We start from the raw sequence: 18,162 nt of genomic DNA, 5'->3' as shown, positions 1-18,162 counted from the left end.
AATTACTTTATTGAATAGCATCATTAAACTATGCAGGCATTTTCTTAGATGATTTCCTCTTATTTGGAAGCTTAGCTATTCCAAATATCTTCAATTTTATATTAGCTTAAGTTTAGGGATGTCATCATTGCTTCATATTAACTCACTGGTAAAAAAAATCCAATTACAAACTCAGCCTAGAATCCAGAATGAAATGTAGCAGATAGTACTAAAATCTTTAGGAATTAGAATAACCACTGATAAAAAAGCCATTATCTTTTCCTGAATGCTTGGTTGCACAAATCCAACTCAAGGTGAGAACAAATAAATTTTGGAGAACTTCATTGGCATAAACTTTGTTGACAAGGGCCTATAAAAACAGCTTTTCAGAAGCATTGCCCTGGTCTTGCAGCAAGAGGATGAAAAAGACATTGGAGATACTGAGCCTGAATTCCCTCTCATGCTCCTCTATGTACAACCCTATGTACCAGGATGACTAAAAAGCTGGGAATAGAAAAAAATACATGGATTGAGAAAACCACAACTTAATGTAGCCTGGCAGGGTTGAAATGATAGGATCCTCCACACATTCCTATCAATGAAAGAATGATGCTTTACCTGGAGAAAATAGGGGATTCAGGATCTCTGGTACCAAGGTGATCTGCTACTGGAATTTCTTCCATTTCACTGGGTAAGTCAACTAGGGTCAAGGGCCACTTTCTGTGGGCATGCCATGTCACTGCTGGGCCAGCTGCTCTTGTCCCTGTCTCTGGAGCATCCCCAGGCTGAGGAAGGCAGGCCAGCACCACTGGAGGTGGATATTAGGCTGGGAAGTAGCAGGCTCCTCAACCAAGGTGAGGACAAGAACATCTGGGGCTGCTTGCTGCTGTTGGGATTGCACAGCCTGGACCTGCCGTGCAGGTTTCAAAAAAAGGGCAGCTGAGAGTCTCAACTTACAGGAGCAAACTCCTCTTTGGTAAGAGAACCCATAACATTTACCAGCTTCATTAAAGATATCCTCACTGCTTCCTTGGAGGATGGAAAGCTCAGCACAAAGGGGCACTGTCCCCTGGGGTCACAGGAAGAACATATGTTTCTTCCTGATGGAAGAGTGGCAGTAGCAGCTCAGATTTACCGGGCCTTTTCCCAATTATCAAAACCAGGTTGTGTGAAAAGTCCATCTGGACACATAGCCAAAAACATTTGCACCTAAAAGTAATTTTAAAATAAGATGAGATCAGTAGCTTTGGAGTAAGGGAGCTGTTGAACACAAAAATCTAAGATGAACTGAAAGAACAGGTTTTTAATCCAAAGCTCCATATATAAAGAAGTAAATTTATATGGCACTTGAGGCCACAAAACCCTCCAAAATTAACAGTAGCAGATATGTAGTTCCAGCTGCAGACAAGAGTGCAAAAACAGTTCACTGCTAAAAGGAGCAGAAACTGCCATAAGTGTTCTAAAGAGCTTCCAATTTGCTGGATTTTAAGTGATTTCACTCCAGTTAGTGCGGGTGAGATATAAATTACCAAGGGGCTGGAGAATTTAAAAATGCATACAAAGGTACTTTTAGGGAACAAACTCCCAGCAGGTCTCTTTGGCCATGTATTTTGCTTGTCAAACAAAAAGTGTTGGAGAAGAACCTCACCAGCCCACTCACTAGAGGAGGCAGGACTATTTAATACGTTTTGTGAAATCCCCAGGTTCCCCTGGCCTCCAGCCTAGGAATGGAAAATGGAAAATGGAAAATGTTATAGGTAAAGCAACAGCTCGAGCTGTCCTGAGGTGAGAAGGTGGCAGAGGATACAGGATCATTCAGGTTGGAAAGGACCATTAACATCATTGAATCCAAATGTTAATTCTGCACTTACAAGTCCTCCAGCAAACCATGTCCCCAAGTGTCACATCTACACATCCTTTCAATGCCCCCAGGGATGGTGACTCCAATACTTCCCTGGGCAGCTTGTTCCAGTGATGGGAAATTTTTCCTAATATCTGATCTAAGCCTCCCTTGGTGCAACTTGAGGCCATTTCGACCTGTTCTATACCTAGAAGGTGAGCCTGACTCCCTCTGGCTATAACCTCCTTCCAGAGAGCTGTAGTGATAGGATCCCTCCCTGAGCCTCCTTTTCTTCATCCTCCACTCCCCCAACTGCTCCTCATCAGATCTGTGCTTCAGACCCTTCCTCAGCCCCACTGACCTTCTCTGGACACAATCCAGCCCCTCAATGCCCTTCCTGAACTGAGGACCCCAGAACTGAACACAGCACTCGAGGTGTGGTTCTTGATGTCCTTCCAGTCTGGCATCACCCCAGGACGCTGTCCTAGGTTTTTTGTCAGCAGGGAGCTTAGAAATCCTTGTGGTGAGCCCTGGGACAGCAGTCTGCCCGAGGAAAGGGCAGCAGAGATGCAGCTCAGGATGAGGATCCTTGTGCCACACTCTCTTTGTCAGAGAGGAACTCACCATTTCCACCTGTGTCTTCCAGTCTGCTGCTGCCAGCCCAGAAAGGCTTGGAGAAAACAGTTTTAAGTGGAGCTCATGATCCAGGGTGGAAAAGCCACAGGAATGTCTGCTAGTAGGGCCCTCAAGGGTGGCAGGGCTTGTTTCCCTGCTCTCTGCCCACAGCACCTTTGCAGTAACAGAGAGGCTTTACACAGCACCAGTGAGTATTCTCTGAGCTGGATGTGTGGCTTAGGCCACAGGGCAGAGACACCCTGAGATTCTGCTTTAGAAAAAAAATCTCTCCCCTGCACCTTTGTGCTAGACACACCTTCCAGCTTTCAGATCAGAGCAGGATACATCCCTGGGCACATCTTTTTCACTGTATTTCAAGTAATTCTCCCCATTTCCATTCATAATTTAATCTGCATGAGGTTTATGGGCCAAAAGAGCGATGTTTTATCTCAGAGGGTATGTGGGGAAATCAGTGTGGTCCAGATCATCAGTGTGGACTGAGCTGGAGGGCTGCAAAGTATGCACAGAGGGGAAAGGAGGCACATGGGGAGTGCAGAGGGCCAGCAGCCCCCCAAAGGGAGCAATCTCCCCCTTGCAGGCAGATGGCAAAGACTTGAGGAAGAAGAGAGTGTGTTCACACCTAGGGAGGTGATTTGGATGCAGGCAGGGAAATGTGGCAGGGTCTGGCCGATTTGGCTGGGCTGCTGCTCGTTGTTATAGCAACAGGAGGAGTCTGCTGCCAGCGAGAGGATGGAGCTGAGCATGGGGGACATTTTTAGAAAGCAAAGGAGAGAGTTTGAATGAGAGAGAGTGAGAGAAGTTGTAGGTATGGAAACCAGGATGGCAAACGCAGGCGGATGAGTGGGATATGTGGGAATGGAGGATTCTCCCCACCTGCATTCTGATGGTCCCACTGCACTCCTTCCCTGGGGCAGAGGGATGGTCTGGCTGGGGTATCTGTCCTGCTGGGAAGGCCTGCCAGGCCACAGAGGGCACATCAGTGCTCTCGGGGGTGGCAACAGGATGAACACCACTGCTGGTGGTGTTGGTAGAAGAGAGCAGAGAGGGGATAGCACAGGGACACGCTCGCTGATGGAATTGCAGCAGGAGGCAAATCCTCTGCAACCAGCCCAGGCTGCAATAGTGGTGGCTGTCACCACGTAAGGCAAAGGACCAGCTACTGGAGAAGGCTACTCCAAACACAACCCTGGCACATTCGCGTTTATCCCATCTCCAAGCTGTCCTGAGAACGGCTTGGATCTCTGCAGGGAGCTGCCGATGGACAGCTCCAGAGACTCCACAACAGCCATCACAGATCGCCCCACGGCGAACCACTGCACTTTAACACAGGACACCAAACACCTCTTTGTGAATCCAGCTCTGAGTTACCGAGCTCTTGAAACACACTCAGTCAAGGCTTTTAAACGCGGTGAATCAGCGATGCCTTAGCGCAACAATCAGGAAATAATAACGCATTTCCCCAAGAAAGCAGCAGTCGCTCGGTCTCGAGAGCTCAGCGCCGCGGTGTTTTCAGAGGAAAGCCTTGCAGGGGGCAGGAAAGGCGAGCCCTGGAGCCCGCTGCGCTGCGCTGTGCCCGGGAGAGGGCAGCAGGCGGCGGGAGATGAGCGGGGCTGCGGGAGCATCCCGGACCCGGAGCTGCGCTGGGTGAGCAAACTGCGGCTCGGCAAATCCTTCAGAGAGGCTTTTATGGCTGTAAGGAGGGCAAGCTGAGCTTGCCCACGCGTTGCTTCTATGTATTTTAGGGTTCTTGCTAATCATAGAATGGCTCGGGTTGGAAGGGAATTTAATGATCAGCTGGTTCCAACTCCCTGCCACGGGCAGGGATGTCACCCACTAGACCAGGCTGCTCAGGGCTCCTCCAACCTGGCCTCGAACACTTTCAGGGATGGGGCATCCACAGCTTCTCTGGGAAACCTGTGCCAGGGCCTCACCACCCTCGGAGTAAAGAACTTCTTCCTAACATCTAACCAAAATCTCTCCCCTTTTAGTTTCAAACCATTCTCCCTTGTCCTGTCATTATCTGCCCACATAAAGAGTTGCTCCCCCTCAATTTTGTAAGACCCCTTTAGGTACTGGAAGGCCACAACGAGGTTTCCTCAGAGCCTTCTCTTCTCTGGGCTGAACAAACCCAGCTCTCTCAGCTTGTTTTCCTAGGAGAGAATGCTCCTGCCCTTGGATCATCTTTGTGGTCTGCTCTGCACCCACTGCAACTCCATGTCCTCCTTGTGCTGGGACCCCCAGAACTGGATGCAGCATTCCAGGTGGGGTCTCACAAGGTCAGGGGCAGTAGAGAAGGCATCAAGAAACAAACTTTTGGCACTCTCTTTTTCACTCCCATAGGGTTTTTCTCGTCACAGTACTTTTTAAGTAGGGCTCTGAGATAAAAGCTATGAGATGTATGTATTGGTTTCTCATTTATGCTGTCAGACTCAGAATTTTTATTCCCACCTGCTCCTGGACCCTACATACTCAGTACTTCCCATCTCCACTCCCCACAAACCAAGGGCTCAGGCTGGGTTTCCCTCCACGCTGCAGCAGTCAGCCTCAAACACCCACTTCAGGATCCATCCCAAGGATTCTTCGCTAATTAAATGCCTTTCATTACAAACCAGCCCTGGGAAATAATCCAAAGGCAGGGAGGGCCTGAATAGGCAGGAAGAGCTTGGGGTGAAAGGAAACAATAGGAAAGGAACCAAAACCACAATGAGGCTTCAGGGGAAATAAAAAGGCACATGGTACATTAGATGTGAACACAGACACAGGCTGTGAGCAGCATCCTCAGAGACACTGTTTAACCTTGGGTACAAGGTGGAAACCTTCATCAGTCAGGCACTTGCCTTCTCACTGTCTGTCCCTCCTTGTAGAACCTCCTTTTTCCTCCCCAGACAGCATCAGTACTGAGTGGTTCGAACTGCAGAGGAACCTGCAGGTAGTTTGCAGATCAGCTCTTGTTTGGTTATCACAACAATTTCCTAATACACAGGGAATAGAGTTCTTGGTACAAAGCAGAAGCAACTCCCTTGCAACAAGAAAACGATAAAAAATTCAAGATCTCTGTTTGAAGAGAATTTACTCCTTGGTATTTAAGAAGTTAATTCTATCTGTATTAGAAATGAGAGTAAAATTTCCCCAACAAACCAGACGTTGTGATGTATGGGACACCCTGGACTTCACAAATTCCCCTAACCCACTTGTTGCTGAGCTCAGCTCATGAAGGTGGTTCCCTGAAATTGTATGGAGCAGAATTCACTGAAAGGATTAGCACCAAAACAAAGCTGCATGAAGACAAGAGCTCAAACTGCACATTAGAGAAAATCACCCCTAATGACCCACAACCACAGTGATGAAGAATGTTCCAGGTTTAACAGTGTAAATTCAAGGGGTCTCTCTCTTTTTCTGCTGCTACTGATGAAAGAAATTCTGATCAGCTTTTCATGAGAGAATCTTTTGGACTTCATTTGCCAAAGGAAGAGTTAAAGGACAGACAACCAGATGGACACAAATCCTCTTTCAGGGAGACCATTTCAGATGGGCTGGGTTGCCACGTCCTGAATCCACAGGCAGCTCCCTTTGCCTTTCTATAGCAAGCAATATCTACCTTAAATGAACCCCACTAAAAGGGGCTTAGGCTTTCTGGGCACTCTTGAATTTTTGAGCACAATAAAGTAGACTTGGCATTTTGATTGTATTATTAAAGATTTGTTTCCGAATAGCTGAAGAGGGGGAAAGAAACATGTTCCTCCTTCTCATTTAATCAGGCTGAAGTTTCCATGTGCCAGCCTCAATCTGTGTTAAATTGATCATGTTATCCACCTGAGAGATTAGACTTGGGTGCATAATGGAAGTTAATTCCGAAAATGATTACTCAGATAATTAAGTACTGTGGCTACAGCAGTAGATAATTCTGGCTGTTGGAGCCCCCTCTCAGGTGCTTCACATCCTCCTTCCCCCATACCACAGTGGAGATGCCACCTCCCCTCCTGCTGGTCAGTGTTTGGCCTGGGGCAGGTCCCTTCTCTGTAGCCCCCTGCAGAGGCCACATGTCCCCTCCAAGCACCTGGGCTGATGCCATGGCACCAAACACCAGAGCTGCTGAGCACGTTGCAGAGAAAGGCTCTTTATCACATTAGGAACCACACACACATGAAGGGTCAAATTACTAATAGCATCCAGGTGCCTCATCTATCCCGGGGCACAAAACTCCATGGAAAAGAGTGGCTTGGAAGGGGCGTTTGAACTGCCCAGCTTCAGAATTCTTGCAAGGCGAGCACAGTTCCCCTGAGTCAGGCATTGTGGGCTCCTCCACAGTCAAATGAAGGCAACTACACAGGGCTGATTGCTCTGCTCTGGTATCAATGAAAAGTGGATGATTAGCTCAAACGCATGTACTTGAGGTTCAGCAAAATCAGCCCAGAGAACAGCAGCAGTCCCTGCTAACCTCAGAGAGGCACAGCAGCCATGGGAGCGAGCAAGTGCAAACCCTCACCTAGGTCTGAAGCAATGCCAAAAAAAAGCTGTGCAACAACAGCACTGGACTGACAGTCAGGATATCTGTGCTCTATTACCACCACCAAACACTTCCTCTGGCCACGGTTTCTGCCACTTACATTGAGGAGAGTCGTCCTTAATGTCGATGACAGTATCACAAGCCTTTACTCGACAGATGAAAGATTCCAAACAGCACAAACAGTTTAAATTGGCTGTGGGAGGGAAAAAGTATCTTGTATTTCCCCTCCTCCATATCTCATCAAGTGTTTGTGTTCTTTGTATTGCAAAGACTTGAGAACCCAGCTTGCCCTCCCTTCCCCCTATAAATATCAGTTCTGATCCTATGGAAACTGCACAGCAGCAGCTCTTTGGTCTCCAGTTATTTTCTTAAGTGCAACTGGTCACCACAAGTCAGGTCACTACCCACAGACCCTGTAAGAGCAGCTAAGGGACCTCAAGGTACTTCCTTTCCACACAGCTATGGCATGACAAAACCCATCTGCCTATGGCCCCAGGAGCACAGGCAAAGTTCCCAGTGGACCGGTGCTTGCAAAGCCACGTGGCAAAACCTATTAGCTCAATGCAATCAAAAAAAAAACCAGACAAAAGTAGGATCATCTTTTCTTCTGGACATGCTACAAAAACAGATCACATACCCTCACCATTTTCTTTCTGGAGCTGGAGTGAATATCAAAGGATAATTCAAAACACATTTGGCTACACTTGAGCGAGGAGAGAACAGGGCAGTATCTCCAACAGGCCATAGAAACTCAGTCCTTATTAATTCTCTGTTCTTTGTTACCTCCCCCACATCCGAGAGCTCCTGGAGCAGGTCCAGCATCATTGCATCAGCAGAACTGCCAGGACCCATTCCACATGCTGAGCAGTTTTCTGAAGGAAAAAAGCATTTCCTGACATCTGTTCTGAATTCACTGCTCTCTTCCTCCTCCATTTCGCCCCATGCTTCTCTCCAGCTCTCCCTCCACTGTCACCTGCCCAGTGGTCAGGGCTCAGCAGTGCAAGCTGAGGATCTTTGTGGAGAACTGATGGCACACACCTCTTCCAGCCCTGTCCATCCCCTGCTACCTTCCCTATCTGCTGTTGACACAGGATTTTGCTCTTTGGCACTAAGCTGTCTGACCCTAACCCAGCATGTCATTTATGCCCGCACCTTTTTTCTCATGCCCAAGTCTTTCCTACCAGAACCGTACATTGGAGCATTGGCTAAATTAAAAGGAGCACTGTAGGACTTGATCCCAGGACCAGGCTTGTTACTCTCTTCTCACTCTCATTTGAAATGGAGCTATTGCAATGCTGATGATTCCAAGGATTGACAGGGAATGATTTCCACAATTACCTGACTCTCATCAGTTTTCCCTCATGCTCTGCCTCACCTTGGATTACCTGAACAGCCGCAGTCCTATTAAAAACTTTCTGCTTCAAATATATTAGAAAGATAATACTGCTTAGAGGCACAGCAAACTCTGTCAACTTTTGCACATACAAACAGGGATGCAAGGTTTTAAGGAACCAAGAGTCATCATGATCTTGGTACTTTCCCCCACACTGCAGAATTTTAAACAATCTGGGTTATCTCAGAGCAGCCCCCAAGGTTTAGTTTTTGGCGGGATATGACAGACACCACCACATACACCAAGCATGTAGTAGATTTTATTAAGCATAACTTTGGTTCTAAGTATTCCACCCTCATTCTTGTAATACCTTTAGTTAAAAACAATTATACAAGAGCAAATACAAAAAATATTAAATTATGAAAACAAATCCATTAAGGCTCCCTTTTTATATTTATATGTATTTATATATGTACACTCAAACAAGTGCAGATATTAACAGAATGTTAAAGCCACAAAAATGCTAAAAAATTACTACTATACTATCAAAAGCAAGAGTTTTTTAAAAAGTACAAAGTGGTGAGCAATTTTCAGATCACTGAAGTATTTGCTGGATTGCTTCAAAACCCATATAGCTGAAGGGCAGAGCAGGAATTGCTTACGCTTGCTGCCAAGCAGTTTCTTACTTGAGTAGCTGCACAGGACACTTGTGGTGTGACTAACTGGCCCCCCACTGAAGGGTTGCCCAATCCTGACTTCAAATACAAGCTATTGCCTGTCAAAATTGATATGAAGGTGGCTGGGGGTTCCTAGACTAAAAGATTAGCAGGATTCACAGATGTTCTAACACACACATTGATGTTCTGTTCACACAGAGAGTTAATTCCAATGAAAAACAAAAAATAACTTCATGCTGTATGTACAAAAGAGTTTTCTGGACTCCTGTGTTTCAGAAACTCTACTCTGAATCACAAGCTAACCTGTGGAGAAAGCAGACTGCCTTTAGCCTTGAGGGCCCAATCCAACACATCCACTGAAGCCAAAAAGGGGGGTCTGTGTCCCCCACCCCTCCCAGCGCCACCGATTTCATTTCACTGTGCATGTGTGGTAAGACTGCCATGATCACCAAGGGGAAGTGGCTAACATGCAATGTTAGCTCAAGCCAGAGGAAGGTTTCCTCACTCACTTTAGACTTTTCCATACAGAGCAGAAGGTTAATGTGGAGCTGAAACCAAGAGGGAGGATGTTTGGTAGGCTGGGAACAGCTAAGATGAAGCACGAGCAGGGCATGGAAGGCTTGGACATAGCGCTGTCTCAACAGCATGAAACAAAATCAGTGCAAGTGTTGGAATGATGTGTTGACAGAGAAGATCCTCTCCTTCCAGGAGAATGGAAGGAGAGAGGGAAAAACCTGCAGCATTCAGGGTGTTTCTTTGTTGAGATAATACATGGAAGAGTCTTACATTTGGCCTTTGTCTTCTGTATGTCCATAATCTGAACAGTCTGTTAGACCATCTTCACATTTAATCTTCCAGACGTGAGTCACACTGCAAGTCCAAATCAATGGCAATATGCTTATCACAATTCAATTTTCCCTCTATCTGATTATGTCCTCACAAAAATGCCTTAACAAATTAAAGTCTGTATCTAGGAAACATTTCTAATTGTGAGTCTTTTGTCCCAAGTGCTAATCTAAAATTGTATTTAGAATGTCCAATACTTATAGGAAAGGCAAAAGGAACTATAAAAAACCAAACCAACAACCCTCCACCACACCTTTACAATACAAACATGCCACTGCTGATATTAATAAAAAGTTTTCTCAAACAGTTATGTCCAATGTAATTACAAAGTAGAAATTATTGTGTTTAGCATCCTAAGGCAAAAGCTAGGGATTAGATCCTCAGCAGGTATGTATGAACACAGTTTCAGTGAGAGCTAGGACTGTTCCAACCAAGGAAGACAAGGAATTCTCCCCAGATTGTGAAGATGTATCTGCACCCAATGTCACCAGGTAAGAATCCAATTCTATAATCCTACACGAGCAATCTGTTCCCCACTCCTCATCCCAGGCTTTCCTGGATAACTAGTAGTCATAAGCATGAAGGATTACATTCTGTCATCCTGTGCAAGCAGTATTTTATGTAATGGCAAGTCACAGGGGCAACTTGTGGAAAGGCAGAAGATGACAGAATTGGACCCAAAGTCTCAGCGGTAACACACTTCCCTTCTTTCTTGAGGCTGAATGAAGGATGGGATAAAATTGATTTCTTTTTATGCCTCATTTTAGGGAAAAAAATTCCATTTCAGTAGATTCCAGTAATTGGTTTGGTCTAGTTTAAACACTTCTCTACTGCAGAAACTGCAACAAGTGTCTGCAAGCAAAGAGTAGGAACTGATGGCAGATCAGTTCCAGCAAATGAGTTCAAACACTACCAACTGATGTGTTAACACTGTACTCTGTTCAGCATGTCCTTGGAGGAGAAAGGCCACAACACCAAAGTAAGCAGGATTTCAAAACATGAAAAGTAGAAGATAGATCATTTTGCTTTGAGAGGTAAATTCACAGGTAGCACTTCACAGGCCTGTACACAACAATGTAAGTTTACAGACAAAGATATATATCAGCTTCTGGAGTCTCCCTGTGAAAGGATCATCAGATTTTTGCTCTTTCATAGCCCAAATTCTACATGCCAAACAGCAAGAAATGGGCTTTAAGGCTGCTTAATTTTTCACTGCTGGTGAATTTTAAGCATTCTCATCTTGCCCACACCTACCTATCCTAATGGGAATGGGCAGCAGTAATCAGCACACCTCATATCCTCCTAGATTTAATAAAAAGTCCAACTAAACACAAATTATTGTGGGATATACAGAAGCTGTAGGCCTAGATGGAGGAAATTTACCTGCGCAGCAAAGCTTGATATCACAGGAGGATTTTTGTTCTGTTTTAAAGCAAAATATAATCTGTGTATCTCCACTAAATGAGGCTCACAAGAGTTAAAGCAGTGCAACACTGAAGGAGTTTCTCTAGTATCCCTGGTTAAAATCTCTGAGAAAGCAAGTCAGCCTGGTCCATGACACTGAACTGACAAAGACACTCCTTATCCATTGATCTCAGGACTGTATTTGGCAAGTCGATCTGTTTACGATACTGTCTTTTTAATCCACACGTCCCAGGAATTAAAAATCTCATCTTCAGGAAGTGTCAGCTGTTATTTTCCCTCTTGAGGGGCAAATGTGAGACAACTTGCAAAAGCCTCTCTCTGCAGGAAAGATGGAAGTCTAAGCAGGCGCTGGCTTTTAGGAGTCTGGTGCTTCTGTTGCTTCCTGGACCGTCCTCCTCAAGTTGCCCTTGACTTTGACAAATTCAGGCGCATTTTCCTGCTCTTCCTGTATCTTCTGCTTCTCCAATTCCAGCTTAAAAAGGAATCACATGTTAAAAAAAAAAGTATAGAAAACACATCACTAAAATACAAGACAAAAAACTAAAGGCTTCAATAACGCCATGCCAAACTTTAAATTGCTTCCTTTCTTTGTCTCATGGAAAAGATAAAATTGCCTTTCTTTGGGAGTATCTGTTCTCACAAACAATAAATCTTTTCAAATCCTTGGCTCTAGCTTGTTCCAGATGTCCACCTTTGCCAGACAGACAAAAACTCTGCAAGCCCCAGTACAAGAACAAGATGAAGCATTTTTAAAGAAATTCTTGGACATCTTCATTAAAGAAACAACAGTAATTCCCTTCTCTGGCTTTTACAACAGAGCAAGGAAGAATGTGCCTCGTGGGAGACCACGTGAACAGCTACTACTGAGCACACTTGCAGAACTGATTTCTGTATGTTTAGGAATTAAGTTCTGTATCTAACTTGAGCCTCTTTAAGAGTATCTGGTTTGCCTATCACAAAAAGCAATAAAAAACCCAAAAAATCTTCGTTGGCTCTTAGCCATTCGTTTTTGAGAACCCATTCACTGACTTTTTTAATAAAGCTGGAGCTTCTGCCTATACAGACACTTGAAATTTCCATGTGAGGAATGGAAAGTCTCTGTGTGGCAAAGCTATGTAAGCAGTGCCCATCCAGCACAGGCTCACACATGGCACAGAATATGGATTGCCTAGTGATCCTTAGGGAAGGCAGATGAGTTGGTAGAAAGGGAGAAAAAAAAGCTTTAGAAAACTAACAAAAGTGCCTGAAAGGAGATTTTTTTTTTCTTTATAAACAGAACAAGGTCTCCCTGATTAATGGGGACCACGTACAGCTCACCTAAATAATCTCTCCTTTGTCTGGTTCACCGACAAGGGGCATGCCTTGTTTCTATAAATCACAACAATGTCCCTCCATGAGTCACGTTGTCAATTAATGCCATTCCTGTGATGTTTACAAAGTCACAGCACTGTTTGCAATGGGCAGGCTTTTCTTCTTCTAACAGAATTTTCTAATCTACATAATCTATGTTGGATGGCTCAGTTTCAAATCAAATCTTCCCACAAGCTGAACCATTCAAAGCTGGCCTTTAAGAGAGATAAGAAAAATGACAGGATGATACACTTAAAAATACAATAGCTTTCTCCAAAAATATTTCTAAACCTAATTAAAACAAAAAAAACACCCAGCCTATAATAAAACCCTAAAACCTATAATGATTGGATTACATGTAATTTTTAACAGTAATTATTTGGCTTAATTGGTTTCTTTTGAAAAACACAGGAGGTACTGTTTTAAAGCATTTATTTATAGCATTCATTTATTTTAAAATAAATGCATTGCTCGATGCACAGTGACTTCTCTGATGAGCTGTTTCACTGTAGAGATATTTCCTCTCAGGCACATGAAGTGCTTCCAGAGGCACTGAAACATTTGGCTGGCCCTGTGCCTGACAAAAAGCTTCACCACGAGGAACTCCAACTCCACATCATCTCCATGCACAGGGTCTGAGGACGTTTTCTTTCACTTCAAAACACCAATGGGCTCACACTTTTTTTAAGACTACAAAAGATCTTTTAAATATTATCTAGTTTCTTACAAAACTCAGGAGAATCAATTGATTTTAACTCATTAAATGTAATTTTGATGTACTACAGCCTAACAGCCATTCTTAGTGGATCATGGTTAGACTACAAAAAATTGACTAAATCACCATAGCTTCAATGGTTAAATAGCATCAGTGTCCACACACATTCCTATTGGCTGGTGCAGGATTCATTTGACCAAAGGCAGACCCCATATGCAGTTCCTATACATTAAGTGAAAACTGGTAATTAAAGAATATGATTTGATTTATCCTAAGAGATATCTGAATTTAACCAGGGGAAATATGCCAAAAATTGGCTCCTGCTTCTTTTTTGTCTCCAAAGGGAGCCTCAGGTGAAAAGCTCAGATGCAGATGTGCAAATGTCAGTTACTCCTCATCTTACCTGCTCCAGTTTCTGCTGCCGTTTCAGTAGCTCTATTTCCAGGTCTGACTTCTTCTTTTGTGCTTCCTCTTCTTTTTGTTGCTTAATAACTTGATCTCGTTTCCTTTTCTCCATGACCTTCTGTAGCTCTGGTTTGTTCTGAGGTGCAAGACCCCTTCAAATTACATGGGGGAGGAGGGGAGAAAAAAGAGATCAGCTTTAATTAGCAGGAATTCACACAGAATTGCAGGTAGTTTTATTAAAATCAAGTAGTTGCCTATTTAGATACACTGGGATATAAATTAAAAAGAAGAAATGTGCAGACATTTTCCTGATTTCTAACCAGTACCCTAAGCTAGATTTAAGCCATAAAATCACCACAGAGATTTCCCTTTAATGTGCATGCTAGTATTTCTCCTCTATGCTTCATTCCAAAAGAATTGACTGAAAAAACCATCACAGATCAAGACACTGTAAGAGCTACAAACAAATTTTGGGCATGAAGAATTTGCTTGGTGCCTGATAACACAGAAGGACTGTGTTCAGACAGTCCTGTGCAGGCTATTCTGCCCATGGAAGTCTGCATGGACAAAACTAAGAAGTGGTCTGTCACACTGCTCCTGGAAATCATGGATTCTCTCCTTTCCTTGAAAATGTGACAGCTTTACCCATGCCTGGCTGTGAAGCTATTTCCAGTGAGAGCTCCCAGGCTACACTAAACATCACAAAGAGCCTAAGACAACAAAAATCCACAATGAAAAAGTTGCCATCACCTTGGAGACCAGACAAAGCCTGGAGGATTCTCCCTCTGACAAACCTTTAGGTGCTGCATGAACTGAATGTTTTGAGCCTGTTCAGCACAAATTGCTTTCCAAGCCAGCTACTCTGGAATGAGAAAGCTCACTCCTTGGGAAGATGCATGACGTTATTTATATGGGTACACACATGGATACTCACTCCTACTTATTTCTGTGACTTCAGCTATTTCTTTGATCTCGGTAACGCTATGATGGTTTCAGAATTTGTTATAAGACTCAAAGCTCTCCCTGTTATTCAGGCATTAGCGTCACTTAAGGCAGAGCAGAGAGATCCGAAATTTGTCTTTGTTATTGTTGTCTTTCCTGTGAAGACAATTATGTGAAAGCATCCAGCGTTAAGTTTAACATCAACCGTTTATTTCAACTTTAAGAAATTCAATAATCTGAATAAGCTTTCAGAAAGCGTATTTTTACCCTTCCTACTTGCCATACATCTGTGGTTGCCTAATTATTCATTAATATGCATATCTGACAGCATGTCCAGTAAAACATTTGTTGGGGGTTGAATGCTTTGTTTTTCTTTCTGTGGAATTTCTCCCATTGTTATGCTAAGCAATTGTGGCTACACCTTAAAACGACAGATAATGTTCTCTCGTAGGGGGGTGGCTGGAGGGAGGGGGGGGGGGAACCGGAAAAAGGAAAGGTGGGATAGGGGGGTCTGGAGCGGGGGGCTGGCTCTCGCTTGGCTCCTGGAGTGGGAAGACCACCTGGGCTCTGCTCTGGCATCTTCCCCTGTCATCCCAGCGCTGAGATCCACGCTCCCTGCCTTTGGACATCGCTCCGCGGCTCTCCCAGCTCACCCTACTATCTCCAGACACTCTGCTGAGCACCACGACCGACACCGTGAGGGGGGAGTCACTTTCCCCATCCTCTCTCTCCCCTGGGCCGCGGCCGCCATCACCCAGCCCTCTTCAACTGCGCGGGACCTGCCCTGCCCCCACAGCACCGGTAACAGCACAGGGAGACGGCCTGCGGCCAGAAGGGACTGGAGCGGAGCTAGACTGTTTCTGTTGCCAATTTGTATAGCTGTTGTTGTTTTTTTCTGCTTTGTTAAATACCAGTAAAGAACTGTTATTCTCATCCCCATATCTCCTGCCTGAAGGTGTCTGAATTGGACCTAAAATAATTAAAAGGGAGGGGGATTGCACTCTGCATCACAGAAAAGGGGCTCCTGCCTTTCCTTAGACCATACCTGTCTTTCAAACCGAGACAGATTTTGGCGCCCAACGTGGGGCATTGCCTGAGGGCATTGAGAGAGGGGTAGAAAAGGGGATAACAGTTCTTAAATTACCCAAGCTTGTGGTAGGTGACACCATGCTGTCCAGCTTACCCTGGATTGGCCTCCATGTGGTCACTGCTATATCTCTCCCATTTGCAAGCCCTTTTTTAAACATGAGTTTCATAACCAAGGTTACTGTGGCTATTATCCAGTTTATTATGTGGGTTGATCAGTTGAGGAATTCATGGATTTTTAATTTTCTCTGGAAGATGGCCACATGGATTCAGAGCTATCACACTCTAAGTGTGTGTTTCTGGGGCTACTTCAATAATGGTACTTACTGTGAGGAAGTGGCAGCAGGTGAAATTTTTTCTCAACCCATCACAGGGTTTTTGAAGTTCACCCCACCAGTCTTCAAGGGGTTCCAATCCACTTTAAATGCTAATGACATTATATTGTGGCTAGTGTTGCTTATATCCCTGTTAAACCTGTTCTATCTAACATTCAGAGATAAGGGGAGATTGACTTGGATAACAACCCTGATACCTACCCGAGGAAATAGTGATGTTACCCCAGAGCCTGATCTTGTCCCAGAGACTAGGGAGGTTACCCCAGAGCCTGATCCTATCCCAGAGACTAGGGATATTACCCCAGAGTTTGACCCTGCTCCACAGCCCACCTCGGAAAGGAACCACCCAGAATGGGTGGGGGTGCTAGCAAAGGAGATACGTGAGATGGGCCAGATGCTGAAGGAGTACCTCTCCCCAGCTGGTGAGAAACCCTCCCCCTGCCTTAAAGAGGGAGACTCTGGTGGTGCAGCAGTGGGACCCACAGATGTTACATCTGTCCAGGTTCCAGCTGAACTGCAAGGGCACTCACAGCCAGCAGCAGTTGCCCCTGTGGAAACTAGGAAGTCTAAGATGAAAACAAGGCACCTAGATAATAAGGGTCAGGAAGGGGGCCCCTCACAACCAGCAGGGGAGCCAGAAGTTGAGATCATCACCGAGTCCCTGTCATACGAGAGTCTCCGTAACCTGCGAAAAGACATTGTACGGCGGGGCCGTGAGGCTTTTACAACCTGGTTACTGCGGGTCTGGGACCTTATGGGTACAGGTGTGCAACTGGATGGTACTGAGGCAAGGAATTTGGGAGCCTTGACCCAGGACTCAGGTGTGGACCAGGTATTTGTAAGGGAGACAGGTCTCCTTTCCCTCTGGGAGCGACTTTTAATGAGTGTGAGAGAGAGATTTGTCCACAGGGAAAGAATGCAGGAGTACCACCAGAGAACACGTTGGAATACCCTTGAGGAAGGGATCCAAAAGCTGAGAGAAGTGGCAGTACTGGAGGTGCTCTTTGGGAGGGATGGACAGCATGACAATGACCCTGACAAGGTCAGGTGCACAGGGCAGATGTTGTGGAATCTGGCAAACCTGGGCCCATCTCAATATACCCCCTTTATTGCAATGATTGATGCTGATACCAACCAAGTGACAGTGGGTTCTGTTGCCAACAGGCTCAGGAATTATCAGAGTATGATGGCTGGCCCAGTGCAGGCTCATGTCTCTGCTGTGGCTAAGGACCTCAGAGAGGAGTTTAAAGAGGAGATGAAGGAGATAAGGGAAGAGGTGAGGAAGATCAGTGCAGCACCAGTGAGAGTCATGGACCCCAAAAGTAGAGCCCAACGCCCCCCAGCTAGGGAGAGAGGGTACACCCCACGTGCTGACCTGTGGTTTTTTCTACGTGACCACGGGGAAGACATGAGAAGGTGGGATGGGAAACCCACTTCTGTCCTGGCAGCACGGGTGCGCCAACTCAGGGAGGGGAACACCAACAGAGGGAACTCCACTAAAGTGAGGGTAGCCTCAGCCTCCCATGGAGGTGCAGGGTATTACAGAAGGGAGGATGATCTGTCAGATCCCCTTGAAGGAACCTCCAGTATGTATGCCCAGGAGAGAAATAATAACCAGGGCTAGAGGGGCCCTGCCTCTAGCCAGGGAGAGGCACGGGAAAACCGGATCTTTTGGACGGTGTGGATCCGATGGCCTGGCACATCAGAGCCACAGGAACACAGTGCATTGGTTGACACTGGTTCACAATGTACATTAATACCATCGGGACATGTCGGAAAGGAACCTGTTTCAATTGCTGGGGTTACAGGGGGATCTCAGGAATTGACTCTGCTGGAGGCTGAGGTGAGCCTGACTGGGAAAGAGTGGCAGAAACATCCAATTGTGACTGGCCCAGAAGCACCATGTATCCTAGGCATAGACTTCCTCAGGAATGGCTATTACAAAGACCCAAAGGGACTCAGGTGGGCTTTTGGAATAGCTGCTGTGGCAGCAGAGGGCATTAAGCAGTTGAACACCCTGCCTGGGCTATCAGAAAACCCATCTGCAGTGGGACTCCTCAGGGTGAAAGAGCAACAGGTGCCAATT

General features: G+C 45.4%; 1 protein-coding gene across 5 annotated transcripts in view; it reads right to left on the bottom strand.

Annotated features, from left to right (window-relative positions):
• Positions 1-8,592: 8,592 nt before the first annotated feature.
• Positions 8,593-18,162, bottom strand: part of FAM107B (family with sequence similarity 107 member B) — a 126,313-nt gene continuing 116,743 nt past the window's right edge. For all 5 annotated transcript variants that reach the window (XR_015804096.1, XM_088165898.1, XM_014883098.2 and 2 more), the window contains 2 exons: positions 13,712-13,865; positions 8,593-11,715 (listed from right to left, as the gene is read on the bottom strand). Coding sequence is in view for 4 of the 5 variants with exons in the window: in XM_088165898.1 (XP_088022024.1) it covers positions 11,599-11,715; positions 13,712-13,865 (271 nt within the window). In the remaining variant the exon portion in view is untranslated. The remainder of the gene's footprint in view (positions 11,716-13,711; positions 13,866-18,162) is intronic.

The sequence above is a fragment of the Sturnus vulgaris genome, chromosome 5 (assembly GCF_052056855.1).
Source record: "Sturnus vulgaris isolate bStuVul1 chromosome 5, bStuVul1.hap1, whole genome shotgun sequence".
NCBI classification, from domain to species: domain Eukaryota; kingdom Metazoa; phylum Chordata; class Aves; order Passeriformes; family Sturnidae; genus Sturnus; species Sturnus vulgaris.
The sequence above is the reverse complement of the archived record's forward strand: the minus strand, read 5'-3'. Positions and strand labels throughout refer to the sequence as shown.